This window comes from Vitis vinifera, chromosome 13, assembly GCF_030704535.1.
Source record: "Vitis vinifera cultivar Pinot Noir 40024 chromosome 13, ASM3070453v1".
NCBI lineage: Eukaryota > Viridiplantae > Streptophyta > Magnoliopsida > Vitales > Vitaceae > Vitis > Vitis vinifera.
The window spans coordinates 19,860,303-19,880,963 of record NC_081817.1 but is presented as its reverse complement, the minus strand read 5'-3'; the positions used below and the strand labels follow the sequence as shown (position 1 = coordinate 19,880,963).

General features: G+C 30.9%; 1 protein-coding gene and 1 pseudogene across 4 annotated transcripts; both read right to left on the bottom strand.

Moving 5' to 3' along the window:
* Positions 1-7,427: 7,427 nt before the first annotated feature.
* LOC132255011 (5.8S ribosomal RNA) lies at positions 7,428-7,581 on the bottom strand (annotated as a pseudogene).
* Positions 7,582-11,186: 3,605 nt separating this feature from the next.
* Positions 11,187-20,314, bottom strand: LOC100264237 (uncharacterized). Of its 4 annotated transcripts, XM_059741713.1 has the most exons (8): positions 20,183-20,297; positions 19,947-20,060; positions 17,662-17,707; positions 17,496-17,547; positions 15,790-15,885; positions 12,367-12,420; positions 12,225-12,290; positions 11,187-11,613 (listed from the first exon to the last, which is right to left on the bottom strand). In XM_059741713.1, the coding sequence occupies exons 1-8, from the start codon at positions 20,237-20,239 to the stop codon at positions 11,508-11,510; spliced, it is 591 nt and encodes a 196-aa protein (XP_059597696.1). In that variant the 5' UTR covers positions 20,240-20,297; the 3' UTR covers positions 11,187-11,507. The 4 variants fall into 4 exon arrangements, with proteins under 4 accessions (XP_059597696.1, XP_059597697.1, XP_059597699.1 ...); XM_059741714.1 differs by lacking the exon at positions 15,790-15,885 and having other exon boundaries at positions 11,187-11,630; positions 17,662-17,712; positions 20,183-20,314; XM_059741716.1 differs by lacking the exon at positions 15,790-15,885 and having other exon boundaries at positions 17,662-17,712.
* Positions 20,315-20,661: the final 347 nt, after the last annotated feature.

Sequence of the window (20,661 nt, the reverse complement as noted above, 5' to 3'; positions counted from 1 at the left end):
TTGAGTGATGAGAAAATGAAAGAAAAGCAAAGGAAAGGAAAAAAAATGTGATGCCAAACATGGTCTTGTAAGGTGGATGGAGTGAAAGCAACAAAGCAAACTAACAAGATTTTTTGTTGCTATTTCATACCTCTAATGACTGATTTTGAATTACCAAAATACAGAAGACCTGAAGGAATCATTGATGGTGGACAACCCAGATGTCCACATTATTTGTCAGACACCATAATTGAGTGATGAGAAAACGAAAGAAAAGCAAAGGAAAAGCAAAAAAGGTGATGTCAAACATTGTCTTGTAAGGTGGATGGAGCGAAAGCAACAAAGAAAACTAATAGGATTTTTCGTTGCTTTTCCATACCTCTAAATCACCATAATAATAATAATAATAATAATAATAATAATAATAACACCAAATTTTAAGGTTATTTTTTGTTATAAAAAAAATACTAGGAAAATAAAAAAAATAATTAAGGAAAATGATTTTTTCATATTTGGTTTCACTATAGAAAATATAAAAGAAAATCAAATATAATTAAAATTAATTTGAAATTTATATATTTTAACAGTATTTAATCTTTTTATAATTTAGAAAAATAAGTAAAACGAGTTTGAAGAAATGTATAAAAATAATTTTTTAAATTTAAATTTATTTCTTATTTTCCTTCATTTTTTCTTTTTTTCTACTTTTTCTCTCTATTTTCTTTCCTTCTCATTTTCCCTCAAATTTTCCAAGAGCCAAACATAGCTTAAAGGTTTAGAATCTTATGCACAAGACTTTCAATTTTTTTTACAATATTATTTTATTAGTTAAGAATTAAAATTTAATGTACCATATCTAACACTAACAAAAAAATTTATAACAACCAGTCTTATCTTTTAAGAATGTATTGTTTAAATGAGATTAAAAATTAAAAATAAATTTTAATTCATTTAACAACTAAATTAAAATGAAATTTATATATATATATCATAAATTTATACAATTTTGAATCATTTTATATGGAGGATTGAGAATGGAGAGATTGAAGAATTGTTTGGTGACGAGGAGATTGATTGAAGATTTTATAGTCTTAAGGTTCTATGGGATGAAATTTTTTGTAAAGAGTTTAAATTTTTGTAAAAAATAAAATTAGTTTTATGTTATCTGATTTCATGGAAATATAAAGTTTTAATTCAAAGATTATGTTTTAAAAATATTATTTTTAAAATATATTTAGCAAAGATTTATAAAAATTTAAAATTAAAATTAATTAATCTATCAACTAAATTAAAATAAGATTTATATGTGTAAAATCTTTAAAATGCCTCAACTTAAAATATCCTTACAAAATTTCATTAATCTACTAGCAATCCGCATATTGTCTCTACATAGAGTCGATTTGCATTAGGATGAATACCATCATAATAATAATTACGCTCCACATATGACGTATCTTAACATCCACTTGGAGGTTAAAAAATAATTAAAGTAAGGGAAACTAATATATTTAAAATTTAAAAATCATTATGAAGATTTGGACAATAATTCAAGTAGGCATCTTTGAAATTTGACTTCCAAATCCCTTTGTCAATTTACACCACCCTATGACAATTAAATAAATTAGAAGAAGGAAAAAAAATGTTAAAGGAATGACATAAGAATTATTTATGTATGACTAGATTTAAAGTTTAATTATATGAGGAATCCTTCGTTATGAAAACATAGGGAACAATTATATTTAAGGAGTGGATGGAGTTGATAATGACTAAAGGGTACAAATTTTGCATAATTGAACTAAAAAGGTAGAAAAGGTTTGTAGATTGTTGTGGAAGATATAAACCCACTTTGTGAGTCAAAAATGCTCAAAATACCCTTAAGAGTGTTTTTAAAAAAAAGGACAATTAAGTACTCATCATAATTAATATATTAAGATTTCAAGAAAAATTAATAATAAATAAAATCTTCTTCTAAATCTATTTAACAATCATATAGTTTTTATTTTATTTTATTTTTTCAAGTTGCAACTATTATCTTAATTTATTTTTCATTTTAAGGTTCAATTATTATTATTCTTTATTTTGATTAATTAAATGAAACTGTATAAGACATGTTTATATTAATTAGCTCAAAAGGATAGATTTTTTTAGCAATACGATTAAAATAAATAAAAACAAGGAATTTGATTTTCTTTATAAAATAGATTGGGAAAAGCATATTTCGATACATTCGTATGAAAAAAAAAATCATAAAATGGGAACTCAAGTTTATAAAATACAAATTTTAAGCATCCATCTAAAAATAATTATCATTTCATGCATTTTTTTGGTTAAATATATTATATTTGACAATTTAGGTATTATCTTTTAATAATATAGGTACTACCTTCGACCTGCATAAAACTTGAATTATTTTTAGATAGTATCTATTGTATAATTAGTTAATCCTTTGATATGAATATCAAATAATTTAAAAATATATCTTTTTTTTTAAGAATTTTAATTATATTTGGCTTTCTTTTGTATTTTCTATGGTGTAAACCACATATAAGAAAATCATTTTCTTTAACATTTTTTTTTTCTTTCCTTAATAATTTTCGAGAACCAAACATGGCTTGTAGGTTTGGATTATAGGGTATAGATGCCATAAATACCGGAATGAGTTCGGGTTTTCCATGCTAAATGTCTTTATTATTATTTGGTAGCGCTTTTCCAAAATTGTTCCACTCCCAAAACCACTTAATTTGCTTAAATATTTTTACCTCACGATATCATAACATTATAATGGAATAGATTTTGTTGGTGTTCAAATCATGTCAACTCAATTTCCAAACCATTTGGATTGTCATTTGGTGAAAAATAGAAAGAAATTTTACTTTATTGAAAAGCATTTCATTTTGATTTGAATATGGTGCAATGAAATAGTTACTAAACCATGGGGTAGCAGAAGAAGTAATCGAGAAAATGAAGAAGGATGTTCAAGAATTCTTTATGCCATTGGAGGAGAAGAATGCTTACACACAGCTACCAAATAGCATTGAAGGTTATCACAAAGAATTACTCATTTTATCAATTTTTTAGAGTTTTCTTTTCAATATTTTTATGAGTTTTGATAATTTTCAACATTTTAATCCTTACTTGATGGCACTTTACTCGAGTTTCCACCTTGTATATCAGGGCAATCTTAGATGAGTATTGATCAGAGCTCCAAAAGGTTTCAATTTGCCTATTAAAGTTGATGGCCAAGAACCTTAAGATCAATTGATTCGACTCATGGTAGCTTAGCTGTAAAGGCGTATCAACAAAATTTATACCTTAAATACTATTACTAAAGTAGCCAAGCTACTATAGCATAGTGGTTCTAGGATCGTTCACTGGGAAGGGTTTTCGCAAACACAAGTGATATTCAAATTAGGAAAATAGGTGATTTTCTTATGGATGTTAGCTTTAAAAGAAGATGTAAATGTTTTAGAAAGATTTAAACTAATCTAAGCTAACATTAAAGACTAAAATGAAAGGGTGTAAAAACAAGTTTCTCAAAGATAGGATAGTTATGCTCTAGCTCTTATGCAAATTGGAAATCTCAGGATAGGCTCCTCGCGTTGGGGTTGCAACTATGGTGATGCTTGCTTCCCGAACCGGTATGGATTTAGCAAATCAAGTTTTAATCCTTTAAAATGGCAAAACAAATGATAGTGAATTTCATCAATGGTTATTCACCTTAGACTTCCTTTGAATGGCTTGTAAGAGATAACTAATGGTCTAAAGCCAAAAGCTTACCAAATATTGGCACCTCAAAGTCATTCCAGGTGATAAACTCACCTTTCAATGGCCATTGAAATTGGTTCTAACGGATTAATACAAAACTTGGAATTGAAAACCTCACCTTCCAATAGCTCATAGGTTTGCAAATAAAGAAAAATGGTAAATGGATAATAATTAAGCCTGTTCCTGTTGCTTTCATTTATGAGCAGATAGTAAAAAATGGGGAATATACAAGCATAGAGCATAGAGCATAGAAAACCTTACCAAGGAGAATGGAGCAATCTATAAACCTATGAGCAATGAGGAGTTTTCAAGATTTCTCCTGAGTAGAAAACTTAATGGTAAGAGTACAATAAGTCATATGAAATTGGAGAACTGAAAGAGCATAAGAACCATGTTTTATTAAAAGACCTGTGAAAGTTTAATCAGTCATGGAACTATTAAGAGGGGATGAATTAACAGTTTTCTTAAATTTTGTCCAAAGTTTATGAATTTTTATTTTTTTTAATTTTTTTTTACTTAAATTGAAACTTATTAATCAAGGTAAGATTTCAGCCACATCGAGAAACAATTTACGTGAAAAGGGACTGATAAAATCTTGAGTTTACAGATGTAAAAGCCATAAGGCCAAAGACTGTAGAACTCCAACCCACTGAATCAAGAATAGAAACACAAATTTATCTACCAACCTACACTAATCTCATATCTACAATGCAACACCATCGTACTCTTAAGTGACTTGAAAGGATGTGAATATTTCTCACAAACTTCATAATGAAATTCAAATTAGCTCTGAGAGTTTTGGGTTAGGCACAAAGAGTAATAATGCATAGCTTTTGTGTGTGAGTTTTTAAGTGAACTTAAGACTCAATTTAAAGCATGTATTTTACAAAAAATAAAAAAATAAATTTAAGAAACTTCAAGAATTTTGGAAAGATAAATTTTAAAAAAAAAATTCAAAGAGAGTCAGAAAATGTTTCCTTTTTAAATTCTCAATTTAATTTATTTTCAAATTTATTAAGAGTTTAAGAAATATTTTCTTTTTAAATTATCAATTTAAAACTCTCTTTTAAATTAATTTTATTATTAATTTTCATGCAAGTCTACTCTATACATTTTACATCGTTATTCTCAATTAACTCAACAATATTAGAGTGTAACATCCCCAATTGATTTTGCACCAACCTTAAGTCTTCAAAGACAATGATTGAGGCATTTCTTCTCCTATTTTCTCCGATGTAGAAAAAAAACTTGAATAAGGTTAAAGCTGGTCTATAGCAAAAAGTCTTAATTTGAGTTAGCCTCTTTTTTTTTTTTCCAAATGATATGCAGGTCCATCTAGCCTTCAACTCAAATTTTTTATTCAAAATCACATGTGGATATGTGAACAAGTAAAAGTTGAGTTTTACCTAACATATCATTTTGAAAATTAGGAAATTTAAAAGGTATTAGTTTGTTAAACTCACCACCCCTATCTATTCTACAAAACAAGAAGATTAGCAAAGAAAAAGTATTCATATTTGTACTACAAAATAAAAAGATTAGCAAAGAGAGAAATTGTACCCATGAGTGCAGAGTTTTGGGTTAAAACAACCCTTTTGATGGGAAAAATATTAAATTTAACCACTTTGTCAAACTAATGTGTAAAATGATCCTTTTATAATCACATAGGAGTCATATCACTAATATATATATATATATATATATATATATATATATATATATTTAATTTAAGTTGAAGTCTCAATTGTCAATTAAGGCTTCAATTATCAATTACAACTTTATTTTTTAACCCGAAATCTTACTTGCCAATTGAGGTTTCAACTAAAAAAAAAAACCTCAATCGTCAACTAAGACTTAATTTTTTAATTGAAGCCTCAATTGACAATTGCGGTTTTATTTTTAAACTGAAATCTCAATTGTCAATTGAGGCTTTATTTTTGTGGAAGGATTATGTGACACTCACGTTACTAGAAAAAAGCCATACTGAATATAAGTTTCAAAAGTGGCTTAAAAGGTATAAATTTTATGATCAAAGATGCCATTTTGACCCAAAATCCCATGGGTGCATGAGACTCTAGTTAATCATAGATTTCATAGATAAAAATCAGAGTTAGGATGATTCAACCCCTAAGCATCGAGAATTCTCAACCCCTAAGCGTCGAGAATTCTTTAACATAATGTTAGAACATTTTCCAATTTAAATTCGAGAGTTGACTTTATTTGAATATGCTTTTGATTTTTTTTTTTTTTTAAATAAGCTTCAGTGTTTTTTTTAAAAAAGAAATAAAAATAAATAAAAATAGGGGCTTCTATATAGAAAGTAAAAATTTTATCCAACAAATATAAGGCTCACCTTATATCCTTATAAAATAAAAAATTTAAAATTTTTTAATACCTTAAAATTTTTAATCAATATTTAAATATCATTATATTTTCAATATGATCCTTTAAAAGTTAAAATTACTTATATTTTTTATTTTCAAAAAAAAAAAAAAAAGAATGAATTTTTATGTTTTTTAATTATTAAGATGGATGAAATAATCCCAAATTTGCAAAAATAACTTCTTCCATGTTTGAATTTGAAAAATAACTTATTTCCAACATAAATACTCTTCAATATTTGGATTATTTTAATATAAATTTTAGAAGAAATGTTATTTTGACTGGAAAACATGAAAGACATTTTTGTTAAAAATTGATCTTTTTTTAAGGCTAAAATATATATAGGTTTATATTTACAAATTTGAGACTATTTCGTCCTCTTAATCAAATAACTTAAAAAAGAAAAGAGTTAATTCCACAAGTGGGTTTAAAATACTCACAAAATTGCAATATATATATATATATATATATATGAAATTACAAATTTACCCTCGTGTGTTGAGCACATGACACTTCCATTCATTAAAGCTAACATTGTTAAATAACAAATGTACATTGCAACTATTTAAGAAGTATGAAGGGCACATTGCTTGATTTTAGTACATGGTGAGAAACTTGTTGAACAAGTTATGTGTAAAGTTTTATGGTTCATGTATGATAGAAAATACAGATCTACTACAACATTGGATTTGCAATTTGGGTTAGTATTTAAAGAAAAGACCATAGGACAAAAAGAATTAAACTTTTGGTGGAAAACAATAAAGAAAGGACTACATGGAAAAAGGGAAGAGATCATTATAAAGGAAGATTATTGAATAGAAATAATTCCAAGAACCTAAGGCAAGACATAGAGTATCACTACTACTATCACAAAAAGGGGTATATCATAAAATTTATGAAATTTTGAAAAAGACCTAAAAAATGAAGAAAAAAAAAAAAAAAACAAATCAAAGAAGCCTACAAGTGTAACTAGTGTTCTTAAAGTTGCGAAATGAAGGTAATAAATCAAAAGTAGATTTGTTAATAGTTTTTAAAATGCTTGAATTAGGAATTGTCTACTTGTACCATACAAGCCCTTGTAGAGACTGGTTTGACATGTAAATTGTTTGTAAAATCATTTTAATGGGCAATAATGCACCAAGTTGCTCCACGAGAAGGGGAGGGGTTTGTGAAACCATCACTTGTCGTGGCAAACATCGTCGGGTAATCACGGATGAGGGCATCCACGGGAGGCCAATGTCTACCCTCGCTCCACACCCCTCTAGTACAAGGCTCTAGGAGGGAGAGAGGCAACAAGTGTGTGACACCAAGGTAAATATGCTTGACCTTATGGCTTTGGGAGCAACTTGCATTTAAAGACTTGATGATTCACAAGATTCTACAATTCATACCAAGTATTGCATTTTGCGACGTTCTTCATCAATGAGAGAGCCTAGATATCCATTGTCAAGAATTATTTATGTATGAAAACAAAGGCGCCTAACCGACATGCCCAAGATCAAGGCAACTGGAGCGTGTTGCTTCGCCCAAGTTACTTAGCGCGTTTTGTGCCAAAGTTTGTTGTTCGCTCAAGAGGGCTTTTGTGAATCTTTGTAATAAAGGGATAATACAAAGTGGGCCGTAATTTAGCATCTTACACGCTTAGTTTCTTCCATTGGTGGCATATATTATTTTGTCTGTCATTGGTGATTATTTAATAAAACTATGAGAGTATTTCATGAAATATAAATAAGAGGTTTTTAGGATATTTAATCGATGGTAAACAAAAGTTGAAAACTAAGTAGGGAGGAAGATAAAATATTTTAGATTTGATAGTGGACTTGAGCATTAGAACAAGAAGTTCACAAAGTATTGCGAGAATTCTTATATTACTTAACATCACATGTAAAGAAATTACAAAGCAAAATGGAGTGGTTGAAAAGATGAATAGAACACCATTGGAATAACTAGGTGGCTAAGATTAATCATTGGGTTACTTAAGAATTTAAGGGCTAAAGCTATCAACATAACTTCTCATGTAATTACTTAGTTGTCAAGTTTTACAATTATTTTCAATATTCCAAAAGAAGTGTCAAGTAAATCAATTGACTTTTCATCTATTGAAATATTTGATTGTTGCACTTATCTTCATATATAGGTGAAAAAAAAATTCAATCCAAAATAAAAAAGGTATATATTCCTTGGGTTTGAAAAAAGGATTGATTAAAGACTATAGACTTTGGGATCCAACAATTAAAGAAAAAAAAGTCGTGAGTAGAGATGTATTCGATGAAAAACATATGTTAAAGAAAGATCAAGGACAAATGAAATTGTTATTGAAAAAAAATTCAACTACATGACAAATCATCGAGATGAAATTTGAGAAAAATGTCATTAAATATGAAATCCCTCCTAATTGATGTCCCTATTAGAACTTTATATGGGCATCTTTCTCTATTGCTCTAAAGAATCATCGTATTGGGTAAGGACATCAATTTTAAGATTTTAATTTTTTTTTCATTATTTATTGGAATAGGAGATCTTTAATTTTTTTTGGGGTGCAATTAGGAAGGATGATAGTTATCAATGTCTTGGTGCTATGTCAAATGAGAATCCAATGCACATGTTGACTAAAGTTGTTCTTAAGGATAAGTTCAAGCATTGGTTGAATGTCATTAATTTTTCATTTTGTAGAACATGGAAGGTCAATTTTATCGAAAAGCCAGGTCAGTCAACTTCTATTAGGACTTCTATTGATTCTTGATTTGACTAGAGGGACTCCTAGCAGTAAACTTGTATGAAGGGGCCCTATGGAGATGCAAGAGATGCAAGAGCTGCCAATCGGATCAACCAATAAATGATAGGCCCATGCAGAGATGTCCCTGAAATAGGGGATTGGTTGATTGGAAAGCTTAGGCAGAGTATAAAGGAGAACAATTTAGCATTTTGGGAAAAGCACATATGAAGATGTTTACAAGTTTGGAAATTTGAGTTAAAGAAGAAATGGTCTAAAAATGTTTCAAATTTCAATTTTATGTTTTTCTAAGTTTGATATATCCTATTTGGATATTTGGGAAGTCTTCTCTTGTTACATAAGATAGTCATATGATGAGATTTGTTATGAAAATAGGTTCTTCCTCGTGTGAAATATTCCTATGAAATTAAGAAGGAATATAGGAAGAGTTTTGATTGAAATTATGAATCTTTTTTTATGTAATTAGAACTAAAATATGAGAGTTTTAGAATTGTAATTACACCTTTGAATATAAATAATTGATAATAGTGAATTAATTTACCTTCTCCCTCTAGATGTAGGTAAATGCTAAATTATGTTAAATTTTGTATTCTCATATGATTTTTTTTTTCATTTATTTTTCATTTTCTTGCCCATTTCTAACTTGCTACTACATAATAACAGGTGGTATCAAGCTTTTTGTGTTTGCACAACAAATGGTCTCAGTTTTTCCAGAACCACAAAAATGATATTTTACTTAATTGCTCCTCAGTGGAAAAGTTGGAAAGAAAAATTAAATCATCGACTATACATTTTTTTTTTTTTCAAAACTTTTCTTGTCTTTGGCAAGAAAATTAGTATATTTTCTCTTTAGTATTTGGTTCTCTTTTATATATATATATATATATATATATATATATATATATATATATATATATATATATATTCAAATGGAACCTTAATCATCTTTTATATGAAGTATAAAAGAATTAGAAAATATTCAAATTTTAAATGATTTTTATTATACTTTATCCACTTCCTATTTCATATATCAAATTACAATAGAATTTAAAATTCTTTTATACGTTTTTTCTCCCTTTGCTACCACATAAATGCAAAGACATTATGTGAGTTAAATACCTTAAAAGAAAAAGAAATTAAAATGTGATAGAAAACAAAAGTAACCTCTTTAAATTCAAGGAAACAAAACACTAAACTTTTTCATGTATTTTATTCCATTTATAAATGCAACATGACAAAAACAGACAAAAATATAAATGGAAGCCCTTTGGGTCCTTCATTTTATATTTTATCAACTTCGACCAATTCTATTTCTATAGCACAACCGATACTATAAAGTTCAATGAGTACATAATATATAAAGATACTAATCAATACGAATTATTCTTTCTTTCAAATGGCTACTTGTATTAAAAATTAAATGTAATTCCTCCTAAACAATAAAATATGTTGACACGATTTCAATGAATATACAGTACATAAAGATATGACCAATTAGTACGAATTATTCTTTCTTTTAAATAGCTACTTATACTAAAATATAAGTAAACATAATTCCTCCTAGATAATAAAATATGTTGACACAAGGAGGAATATATTTACTAATTATATCATTTGCAATAGCCTCAATCTCGTGACGTTCTTCGAACCAACCATAGACTTTATTGAGATAGGTTAACCAAGGGAGCTTCCACTCTCATAACTCGTATATGAAAATTTCATCTTGTACAACTCAAATAGAAACCCATAAATACCAGTTGAAACCAAAATGTAGTAAATAAATAAAAACATATTTCAATGGATCCAATTAGTATTTTTCCGATCTCGGATAAACAAACAAATTTTTCTTCATTTTGTTTTTTTTTTTTCATTAATCTTTGTAAGTAAATTATATTTTAATTTAACAAAGCACTAAACTTTACTTTAATTTTCATGCAGGATCAACTAGCTTATCATAATAAAATTTATCAATATAGCTGAGCAGAGATTTGATGTAATAATACCATACAAAATTCAAGTAAAATTAAATTAATCAAATAGGACACTACGGTTATATTTGGATACATATTCTATTTTTTATTTTTAAAATTAAAATTTTGATATAAAATATGACAACCCTTTGTATAAAAAATAAAAATTTATCCTATAATCTTAAAACTACTTTTCAATATTAAAAAAAAAATGAGGACGTGTCCTAAAATTTTAAACAAATTTAAAAATATTTTTAAATACCAAGATATCCACTTTTTTCTTTTTTAATAAAAATTCCTATATTTGATATAAAACTCTATTTTAAAAAATGAAAAATAAAAAATGTATCCAAACATAAGCAAAATTGTTAGATTTCATTGTGAGATTTCTTAGATTCTACAATTCATAGTGAAATGAAGACGAGAGATAACTGACTGAATTATGAAAAAAAAAATTAACATGGATGAGATTCAAAAATGCTAGTTAATGAAAGAGTTTCTCCGCCAGGATGACTAAGAAAAATGCTGAAAAATGTGTCATGCCCAAAGCAATGTTACAATGAAGAATAGAATGAGAGCTAACCCGAAACAAAATCCGACAATCGCCATGAAAGGCTGGATGCAGAGGAAATGTAACTAGAGACATGTAAGGAATCATTAAGCAAGTGAGAACAATATCAAAATCTCATGTACGACTTACTTACCTTTCCCTGAGATTCAAACTTGAATTTTACTGTAAACCATGACAATCCTCTATCTACAATAGGTGCAAGTGCAAGGGCCCTGCATGAGAAGCACCTCTACAAAAATCACAGAAAACCCAAGGGAAAATAAAAAAAGAGTAAAAATATAGAAACTAGTCTACCAGAAACCAGGAGGCTGCAGCAAATAATCTCCAAATGTCAGATTTAATATTTATTTACGAATGCCGCTAAAAGGCCTTTTCATCAGAGAAATCTAGAATAAAAAAGGATAAGGAGCCATTTGGATTACAGAGGTCAAAGATTGGGTTGGATAGGAGCAAGTTTAACTTCCTCAGTAAAAATGAAAATGCAAGGCCCATCATCAAAGCTAGGTTCAAAAATTGACACCATTTCTTGAAGACTTTCTTTTTTCATTCTTCAATTGTCATTTTGATTCAAAGAAGCAGCAGCATGATAGACTAAATAATCATCATAAACCCAGTTGAAAGTTACAAGGATAAGAAAGAAAATGAACAGAAAACATATTTGAGAGAATTGATAGGCCTAAAAACTCATTGTCGAAGGAATCGAGCATAAATCTCTGAACTAGGGAAATTCACTGATTTTGGGTTATTTTGTGTTGAGAGCATTGCAATATCCCAATAAACTGTTACGCTAACTAAAGATTTAAAACAGAATTTAGCTGCTTACCCTCCAGCTCTGACAAGTTTAGTGACCTGGCTGCCTGCCCACACCATAGCCATGATTTTGACAAATCTGCCAATTGGATTCCATATGTCAAGATATTTTCAAAAACTTGTGCAAAAAGAAACTTTTTGGAATAAGTTTTTACCTTTCAACTGCCGCCAAATAACCCATCCTTCCTGGTGCTGGAGCAATATAAAACCTAGAAGCAGCATAGTGAATTCAGAGTTATACTGGTTATTTGAAATCTACTCTGAACACCTATGATAGAGACTGCAGGATGTGGTAAAACACCAAGGCATATTTCAAACTACATTATAAGGTATTTGATTAGAAAATTAAATAAATAAATAAAATAACATAACATAAAATACAAAGAAGAAAAAAAAAATAGCAAACTGAATTTGCCCATATGCAACAATATGCAATTGTTAGCCATGAATCCCAGTTATGTCGGTTTCCAGTATTAATAATTAAGCATGATTTTTATGAACTAGACCAGCATTCTAATAACTCTAGATTGAGGGGCATGGATGTCACATTTGTATTCCATCATGTGCAACTAACATCACATTGAAATAATATCCACTAAAGCAAGTTAAGACCCAGTATATCAGATTAAATTTTTTCTACCATGAATATAAGCTTGATAAAAATGCAGATGGAAATGAAATACTTCTTTATAATACATAATGAAGGGAACCAGATGGAAATGCAATATTCCAGATGCAGAAAGCCAAGTTAAAACCTTTGCCAAATAAAGAGATCCACCATAAGTTCATTTTTAGACATGCTATAGTTGAATATGCCATCAATAAGTGATCAAAAGCCAATTCAGATGGGAATAACAGCCAAAATGCTGGGAAGGTCAATAACAAAAGCATTGACTTGAATGTTGGCAGTGTCATTTACACTGGCCATAAGAACCAGAGGTAATGCATACAGTTGGTAAGGTGGGGAGGAGGGGATGAGAAATTGCAAAGTCTTGAATTTAATTGTTTCATGCAATTCCGTTTTTCAATACTCTATACGATAATATACATTGTACGGCACAAAAATAGGGTTGTTTTAAAATTTTGAACAAATAAAAATTTCATATCAATATCTAATATTTAATAAAAAAGAATGAAAGAAGAGTAAGTACATTCTCTTCTCCTTAACATGGTATTAAAGCAGTCTCCAAACTCTTAACTCCTAGTTGCAAACTTGATTTCCACTGGAAGTTGCAGTTTGCTCATTTTGTTATTCAAGTAAGTTACTTCAATCTATCATAGTTTAAATGACTTGGGATGGTAGTTGTCATGGGCACGAATTTTCCCACAAATTTTTCGCATCCACGCAGCGCTTAGAAGCCCTCTGAGCCAACATACTCAAACCCACATGAGATTGCAATCAAGAAAAAACTCACAGAGACACACAAGGCTATGGAGCTCAATCCCTAACTTGTATTTTATTTCTTCTCTAAATAACAATACAAGACATAGCTCAACAAGACTTCCACAATCTCTTTGGTGAGTTCATGCTCTCTCTCAAGCTATGTTTTAAGAAAGTTCTCCTTCTCAATATACCTCTGTATATTCTCTATGATCTCCAGATTGCACGATAATTCAAAGGGCACTCCAGTCCTCCTTTTATAGGTGTGACACCAACCACTCCCTATTTGATAAGGAGCAAGGAATCCTAATTCTACTCAAACTACAATTAAAATAAGAATCTGAACTCCTATTCAAACTCAAATTACAATCACAATTTGAATTCAACTCTGAACTTCCAAATGTCTTCGGCCCATTCCTCATTCATTTGAAACTCCTTGTGCTGCTACCTCTTGTATCAGACCACGTATCAGCCCTTCAATTCCCTGGTTTGTGGTGCAATACATCTTCCTTAAGCTTGTCCCAATGCCAAGACATCTTTGTTGTGTTCTGTCTGAAGTCTACCCACTCTTGTGCCTTGAGTCAGTCCATTCATGCATTTGAATCAGCTGATGCATCCGATCAGCTTGCTATAGAGTCTCTAGGCAGCCTACCACATGTGTCTCTATGCAACTAGTGTGCATGCCAAGCCCTCTCTTAGCCTACAGATCTAGCAATTTTCCTTGGTGCCAATCTTTCCTTTGGTTCTAGCTCCTTGTTGTTCCTTGAGCGTGTCAGTCATGCTCATATGTGTTCCCGCATCTGGATCACGTCCATGCCGAGGCAACCTGCCCATGTTTGCTCTGCCTAGTTGTTGCTATGGCATCATGCCATGCCCAAGCCCTCTTCTTGGTGCAGCAACGAGTCATGGCATTGCACCCATGACTCCTCATCTCTACGCACAAGGCATTGTGCCTTTGTGTTAAGCATTAGGCATCACATCTGAGTCGGCTTCCTTATCTCTGCACAAGCCTCAAGGCATTGTGCCCTTGTGCCAAGCCACCTCATTGCACAAGGCATTTCCCCCTCATGCTACCGTCGGGAAGGGAAGACTGCATAGCACCCCAAGTCGTTGCAACCATGAGTTGCACACCATCACATGTCATGGAGCCCATGTATGGCTGCTAGCAAGGCGTTGCCCATGTGCCTTGCTCATGTCTGAGGACTTGCACTGAAGCCCCTAAATGTGGCCATGCCCATGCCACCTCGTCTCCCTTGAGTCACCCCCACCCTCGCCCCCCTTAAAAGAGCATTTTAAGCCCTTTTAATTAATTCAGGAAAATCTAGAAAATTCCCTTCCACTTGGAGTCTCCCTTTTGAAGGTTCCTATAAATCTTTTATCTCTAAGCAAATTAACCAAGTCACTTAATTGTTTTGCAACATTCCTTCCCTTCCCATAGTGTATTTCAAGATCTCTTAATGAACAAGACAATAGGTGGAGGGCATGAAGTAAATGGAATTTATCACCATATCGGCCCACCTCTTACTCCAATTGCTCTACATACTTCCATTTCTTCTATGTAGTGGCACACCTTTCACTTCACATCTTTAGCATATGGGACTTCTAGTTATATTGGACTCCAAGTTAAAGCACCAAGTTTGCGAGTCAAGAAAATAGCATCATCATAGTGTTGTTCTAGTCCTTTTTGTGCTATAATCAATAAGAGGAGTACTACTCCTTTTCATCTTGTTCATTTAGACATTTACAGTTTATGTAGTGTTGTTCCTAATGTTGAACTAAACTTTTTTATTGCTATTTTATTAATTAGATCAATGAAAATGGTATGAGCATAAAGAGGCTGAATAATAGGTACTAATCTCTTAAAAAAAAATTAAAAAAATAATCTTATAGAAACATCATCAGGTGACTATGCACAAGTAAATGGTCTGACAAGGCGTGAGAAAAACATTCATTTTTGTGCAAGAACCAAGTATTTGCATCTTAATCAACCAAAGAATAAATGGCTGAAGACAATAAATGACTGAACAAAAAGAAAATCATAAGTTTTAGGCCAGACACTTTTTTCATCAATTATATACAACAACAATAAATCAAATAGTCCTAAATTTCAAGAGAATAATGCTCAGCAGCTATGCATACTCACAAGTCACAAATACCTCATCCTTAACTAATTTACATGAATGAATTATTTACTTACCATACCAAGAGAAACGTTGTAAGATAGTATGCAGTATTCAGGAGTCCATAGGATAATATTCCAGAAATTCCATATCTCTTCAGTTTCTTTAGAAGACTGAAAGGTTAAGCAAGAATGAGCTCTCAATGTGAGTAGACATGCATTTCAGCATACAAAGGGCAAAAGGATTGAGGTATCACTTCTTACAGATTGTTTGCATGAAATTCAGTAGTAGAAGAGAAATTAAAATGATTGGGACAAGATCACTCATCCAAACAATAGTTTATTTACTGAGAAAAGGTCTACAGCATACTCATGCAGTAGACAAAATGAATCTTTTGTGTCATGTTCCAATAATGTTAACAAACTACATTAAATTCATAAGGTTACATAGAAAAAGAAAGAAAAGACATTGTTGCAATAGTTTGGTTGTTACACTGCTAGCACCCAGACTACGACCAAATCCTTGCATTCAAATTGAATTTCAAACTCCCAATGTGAAAAAGGAAGATACAAAAAAGAAAAGAAAAAAAAAGAGAAAAAAAAAAAAAGTGGGAAAGAAAAGAGACATGGGATTTCCATGTATAATAAATACATATTATATGTATAGATAAATGCATGTATGTGCATATGTCATAGAGGCTGGTCAGACACATTTCAAGAAGTTTCACAACTTGCTTTGGAATGACAAACACCTGGATCAATAAATGGCTTGTCTCCATTATTGAGAAATTGCAGATAAATTTCATCCACTACGGGCATGGGGTGGCTGGACAAAGTTATGGCATTTGGTGGGATGTAGTGGACTTAAGACAGAAAATTCTCAATCATTCTTCTGTCCCTTGTGCAGTGTTGAAGCTGACAATATTATTGAGCATACAAGGAATGTGATGAAAAACATCATTGAGGAGCCATGAGCTGCGAATGCATGGAGAAATTAAGTTATGATTAAGTTTTGGTGAGGGATTTTCATATGCAGATCATATGGCAAATTATCAACTTCAGAGAATTGCATGTTTTTATTCATTTCCATACACATTGAATAATCATATTTAAAATCTCTCATTCACTTGTTTTGCTTCCATTAGTGCTCCTTCCACATGCCTATTAGCAGCACAGACCTCATGATAGTTTGGTAAAGGTAAGACAATAAAATTGAAAAATACAGCTAAATCCTAAAATATTGGCTAATAAAGAGAGAAACCATCCAAGTTCTATCTTAAATGACTCTCCAAGTTCTAAACAGGGAGACAAGGACTTCAACCTCGTCCATCAATGCATATAAATGGATAAACATTCCAAAAGCCATTACATTAGAAGTACACTAAAAGAAAATTATTAAACAATGTTGTTTCCAAAAAAATTCCATGTTAAAGAATAGAAGAACATACTGCTATAAATGAAATTCATTCAAAATCAGTTCAAACAGTAAAGTTAAGAATTGTGACTGCATTTTTTTTTAAAAGAGAAACAACAATTGTGACTGCATATCACCCACACTTGTTTTATTTACAATCCACACAATGTATTCTTCCCTAGCATGTTATCCCATTAAGTAACCTCCAGATAAAATTCCCTTTCTGACTCTGTCAATCAGTCAAAATTTTTTATGTAAAATGTAAAATACATGGGTACACAAAAACAACTATATAAACTGCAATCCCATCATTAACAGATCAGTTGTCTATAACATAGAATAATAGCATTGTAAGGCAAGTAGGAAGTACTCTTTTGATGTGTGCAGTTCTCCTTCACCATTTTCGCCCTTTGCACTTGAGTCTATAAAAATATGTATAAGTAGATTTTTAGAAATATCAAGTTTATCAAATGTAAAATATGGTATCGCAGAAAGCTACACCATTTTTCTAGTTATCATTTGAAAGATATTGATACCTTCATGGTTGGCAGAGTAGTCATGACCATTTGACATGCCAGAAGCCTAACCTACAACAAAGGCAATGTTGAAAAAGCAATATTCAAAATTCAATGAAAAAAAACAGAAGACAAACAAATGAACAAATAGCATATCATTACACTCAATTGGTTTCCACAAATGAAAAACTAAATGAAAGAAACAAGAAATATATTAAAAAAAAAAACCTATGATCAATGGATATGTAGTTGCATTCTAGCACATATATAGGATCAAACAAGTAACTAATCTAGACATAGCTGCAGCAAATTTGTGTACCTCTGAATGCGTGTCTGCTTTCTGTGGGGGGATATTTATTATGACATGTTCTTAGTGCAGACAAACCATCTGCATTTACTTGAAGGATTAGGTAAACATACTTTCCATTTAAAATGAGGCCTTGAACATCAAGCCCCGGTGAGTTTTCAAATAAGGAAAATGTAATAGCTTTACAATGAGTCCCATAGCAAGAAGGCATATAATTCCATTCATCAGCATGCCAGAATATAGAATAGTGTGGACATGTGGATACATGCCAAAATTAGCATTGGACACACTAACATGCCAATCATACATAGAAAGAATTTCCAAAGATATTAAAGTAAAACACTGGTAGTAAGCAAATTAGACCCAAAAAAACATGCAAGTATAGGCCAAGATCAAATCTTAATTTTAATTTCCAGAAAAAAAAAAAAATATATATATATATATATATATATATAAACCAATAGAAATGGTATCACCAGCAGTTAACACCAAAACACACCAACATATCTGAATGCATAACACGTGTACCCATCTCCAATCAGCACTACACCTGTACGAGTTAGCCTGTAGCAGGTCATAATAGGTTCAGACTATAAAACCTTCCAAATCTTCCTTTGCAGGGCTTAGAAACCATTTTCTAAGTAATTTACAATTTTAAAAGCCTGTGACAAGATTTTGGATGAAGAGCTTGAATTATATACTCACAAACCCACTCCAAAATTTCCTTAAGGTAATACACATTTTTTGAAGTCCTTTCCAATGTCTTCTCTTATTTGAGTTAGAAAAGCCAATGTTTTTATGAATTAACTACTACGTCAGTTGAGGTTTGAGGTGTATAACTAATTTCTTAATATATTATAATTTACATCGGTCATTAGAAATTAAGGTTCCATCCTTTTACACTAAGAAAATCCTGAGAGCAATTAAAAAATACCTTCTTTTATATTATTAAATTTAAGTTTCCTTTAGGTATTTGAGTCTAATAGAAATTAGTGTAAAAGGAGTTTTAATTTTCTTACACTAAGAAAATTAAAATAATAGGCAAAATAATTTTCAAATTTTGGAACTTTACAGGTAATGCTTATTAAAATAAAGCAATAAAGTTTGTCAATTGCCATTGAATGAACCAATTGTAGAAAACTATGCAAAAAATTTATTAGTATGGAATTTTTTCTTTTCTGCCGATAAATAGAATTCAATTTCAAACCTGCCCTTCCCAACCCACCACTTGCTGCTTGAGGCAAGCTTAGAGGCAGAAAACTATTTACAATTCTACATATGGATAGAAATTATTTCTTAGATTTTATGCCAAATTCCATATTTATAGGTATCAATTTATTATTCTACTGTTGTCAGAAGCTTCAATTTTGGGCTTCCTCATGGCCATGCCGCCCTTAAATGAGAAGAAATTTGGTCTTCTGTTTTTCTTTTTGAGCTCTTCAAATTTTTGCAAGCTACTTCTATCCAGGTTCTAGGAAACACCCATTTTTTTAAATCTCCAATAATTTAGTGTTCTGTGGCTGAGGGAATACACTTATTTTTGGTTGAAGAACATAAAATTCTTGGCTTTTTTTTTTTTTTTTTTTGGGCATCAGGTCCTTTTAGGTTGATTTTTCTACTTATTCTTCACCCACCAATTAACATTGCCCTAACGCTATTATCTAACCGAGCAAATGCTTATGAACTGGCAAATCATACTAAAATTTCTTACTAGTTGACATGTGCATCATCTCAGCATGTCATTCCAACACCAAACTACAACCATAATCTCACTAACATCCTAACTGCCTCAATGAGTATGGATTACAGAAATGCAATTAAAATATACTTCCCTTTTAATTTCATAATTTTTATAATAATATTTCAGCAATATTTCCACATAGTAGCTTATGTGAGAAATCCCCATTTCCGTATAAAATCGAAAAACCCTATAGCTTGCGCATGTAAATAGAAAAAAAAAAAAAGGACAGATTTTGCAGAATTGGGAGAGCAGACTCACACCAGCATGGCCATTGATTGAGCAGAAACGCAGATGACGATTATGGTGGTGGAATTGGGAGAAAATGTTGAGTTTGTGGAATGTGGGAACCCTAGGAATGCTGGGATTGAAACCCTGGATTGAAACAAGAGGATTGTGAGAGAGAATTGGAAATTGAAGAAACAAACACAAAAAATAAATCCAAGAAATAAATAAGAAGCGTAAAAATGAAATAGAGAAGAGTGTGTATGAAGCACCTGATGATGTGAAAGCAGCTTCAGCTGTTGAAGGCAAACTTTCGACGGGAGAGACATGAGGATACTGGTCTCCGACAACAATCGCTCCAAAATATTCTTTCTATACCATTTATTATTATTATTATTATTATTATTATTATTTTATTGTTATTATTATTTTCAGGTTATGTCCACGGTACACTCTTAAATGTCATCCATGATGACGCCTTAGAACTCTCCATGGAGCCCAAATATCGGGGTGTTAATCACGCTGCAACAACCAGCATAGAGTAAATTCAAAGTGTTATTAGTGACAAATTTTGAACTTATATGTAATTTACTGTGACCACACTTTTTAATGTTCAATGTTTTCAGAATCGGACTGGTGATCAAACCAGAAAAGTTACCGGTTCACAGTTCACTGATCGAACCGATAGTCGAACCACGGTCGAACCAGTGACGTCATAAATATATAATTTATATATTATTAAAATTAAAAA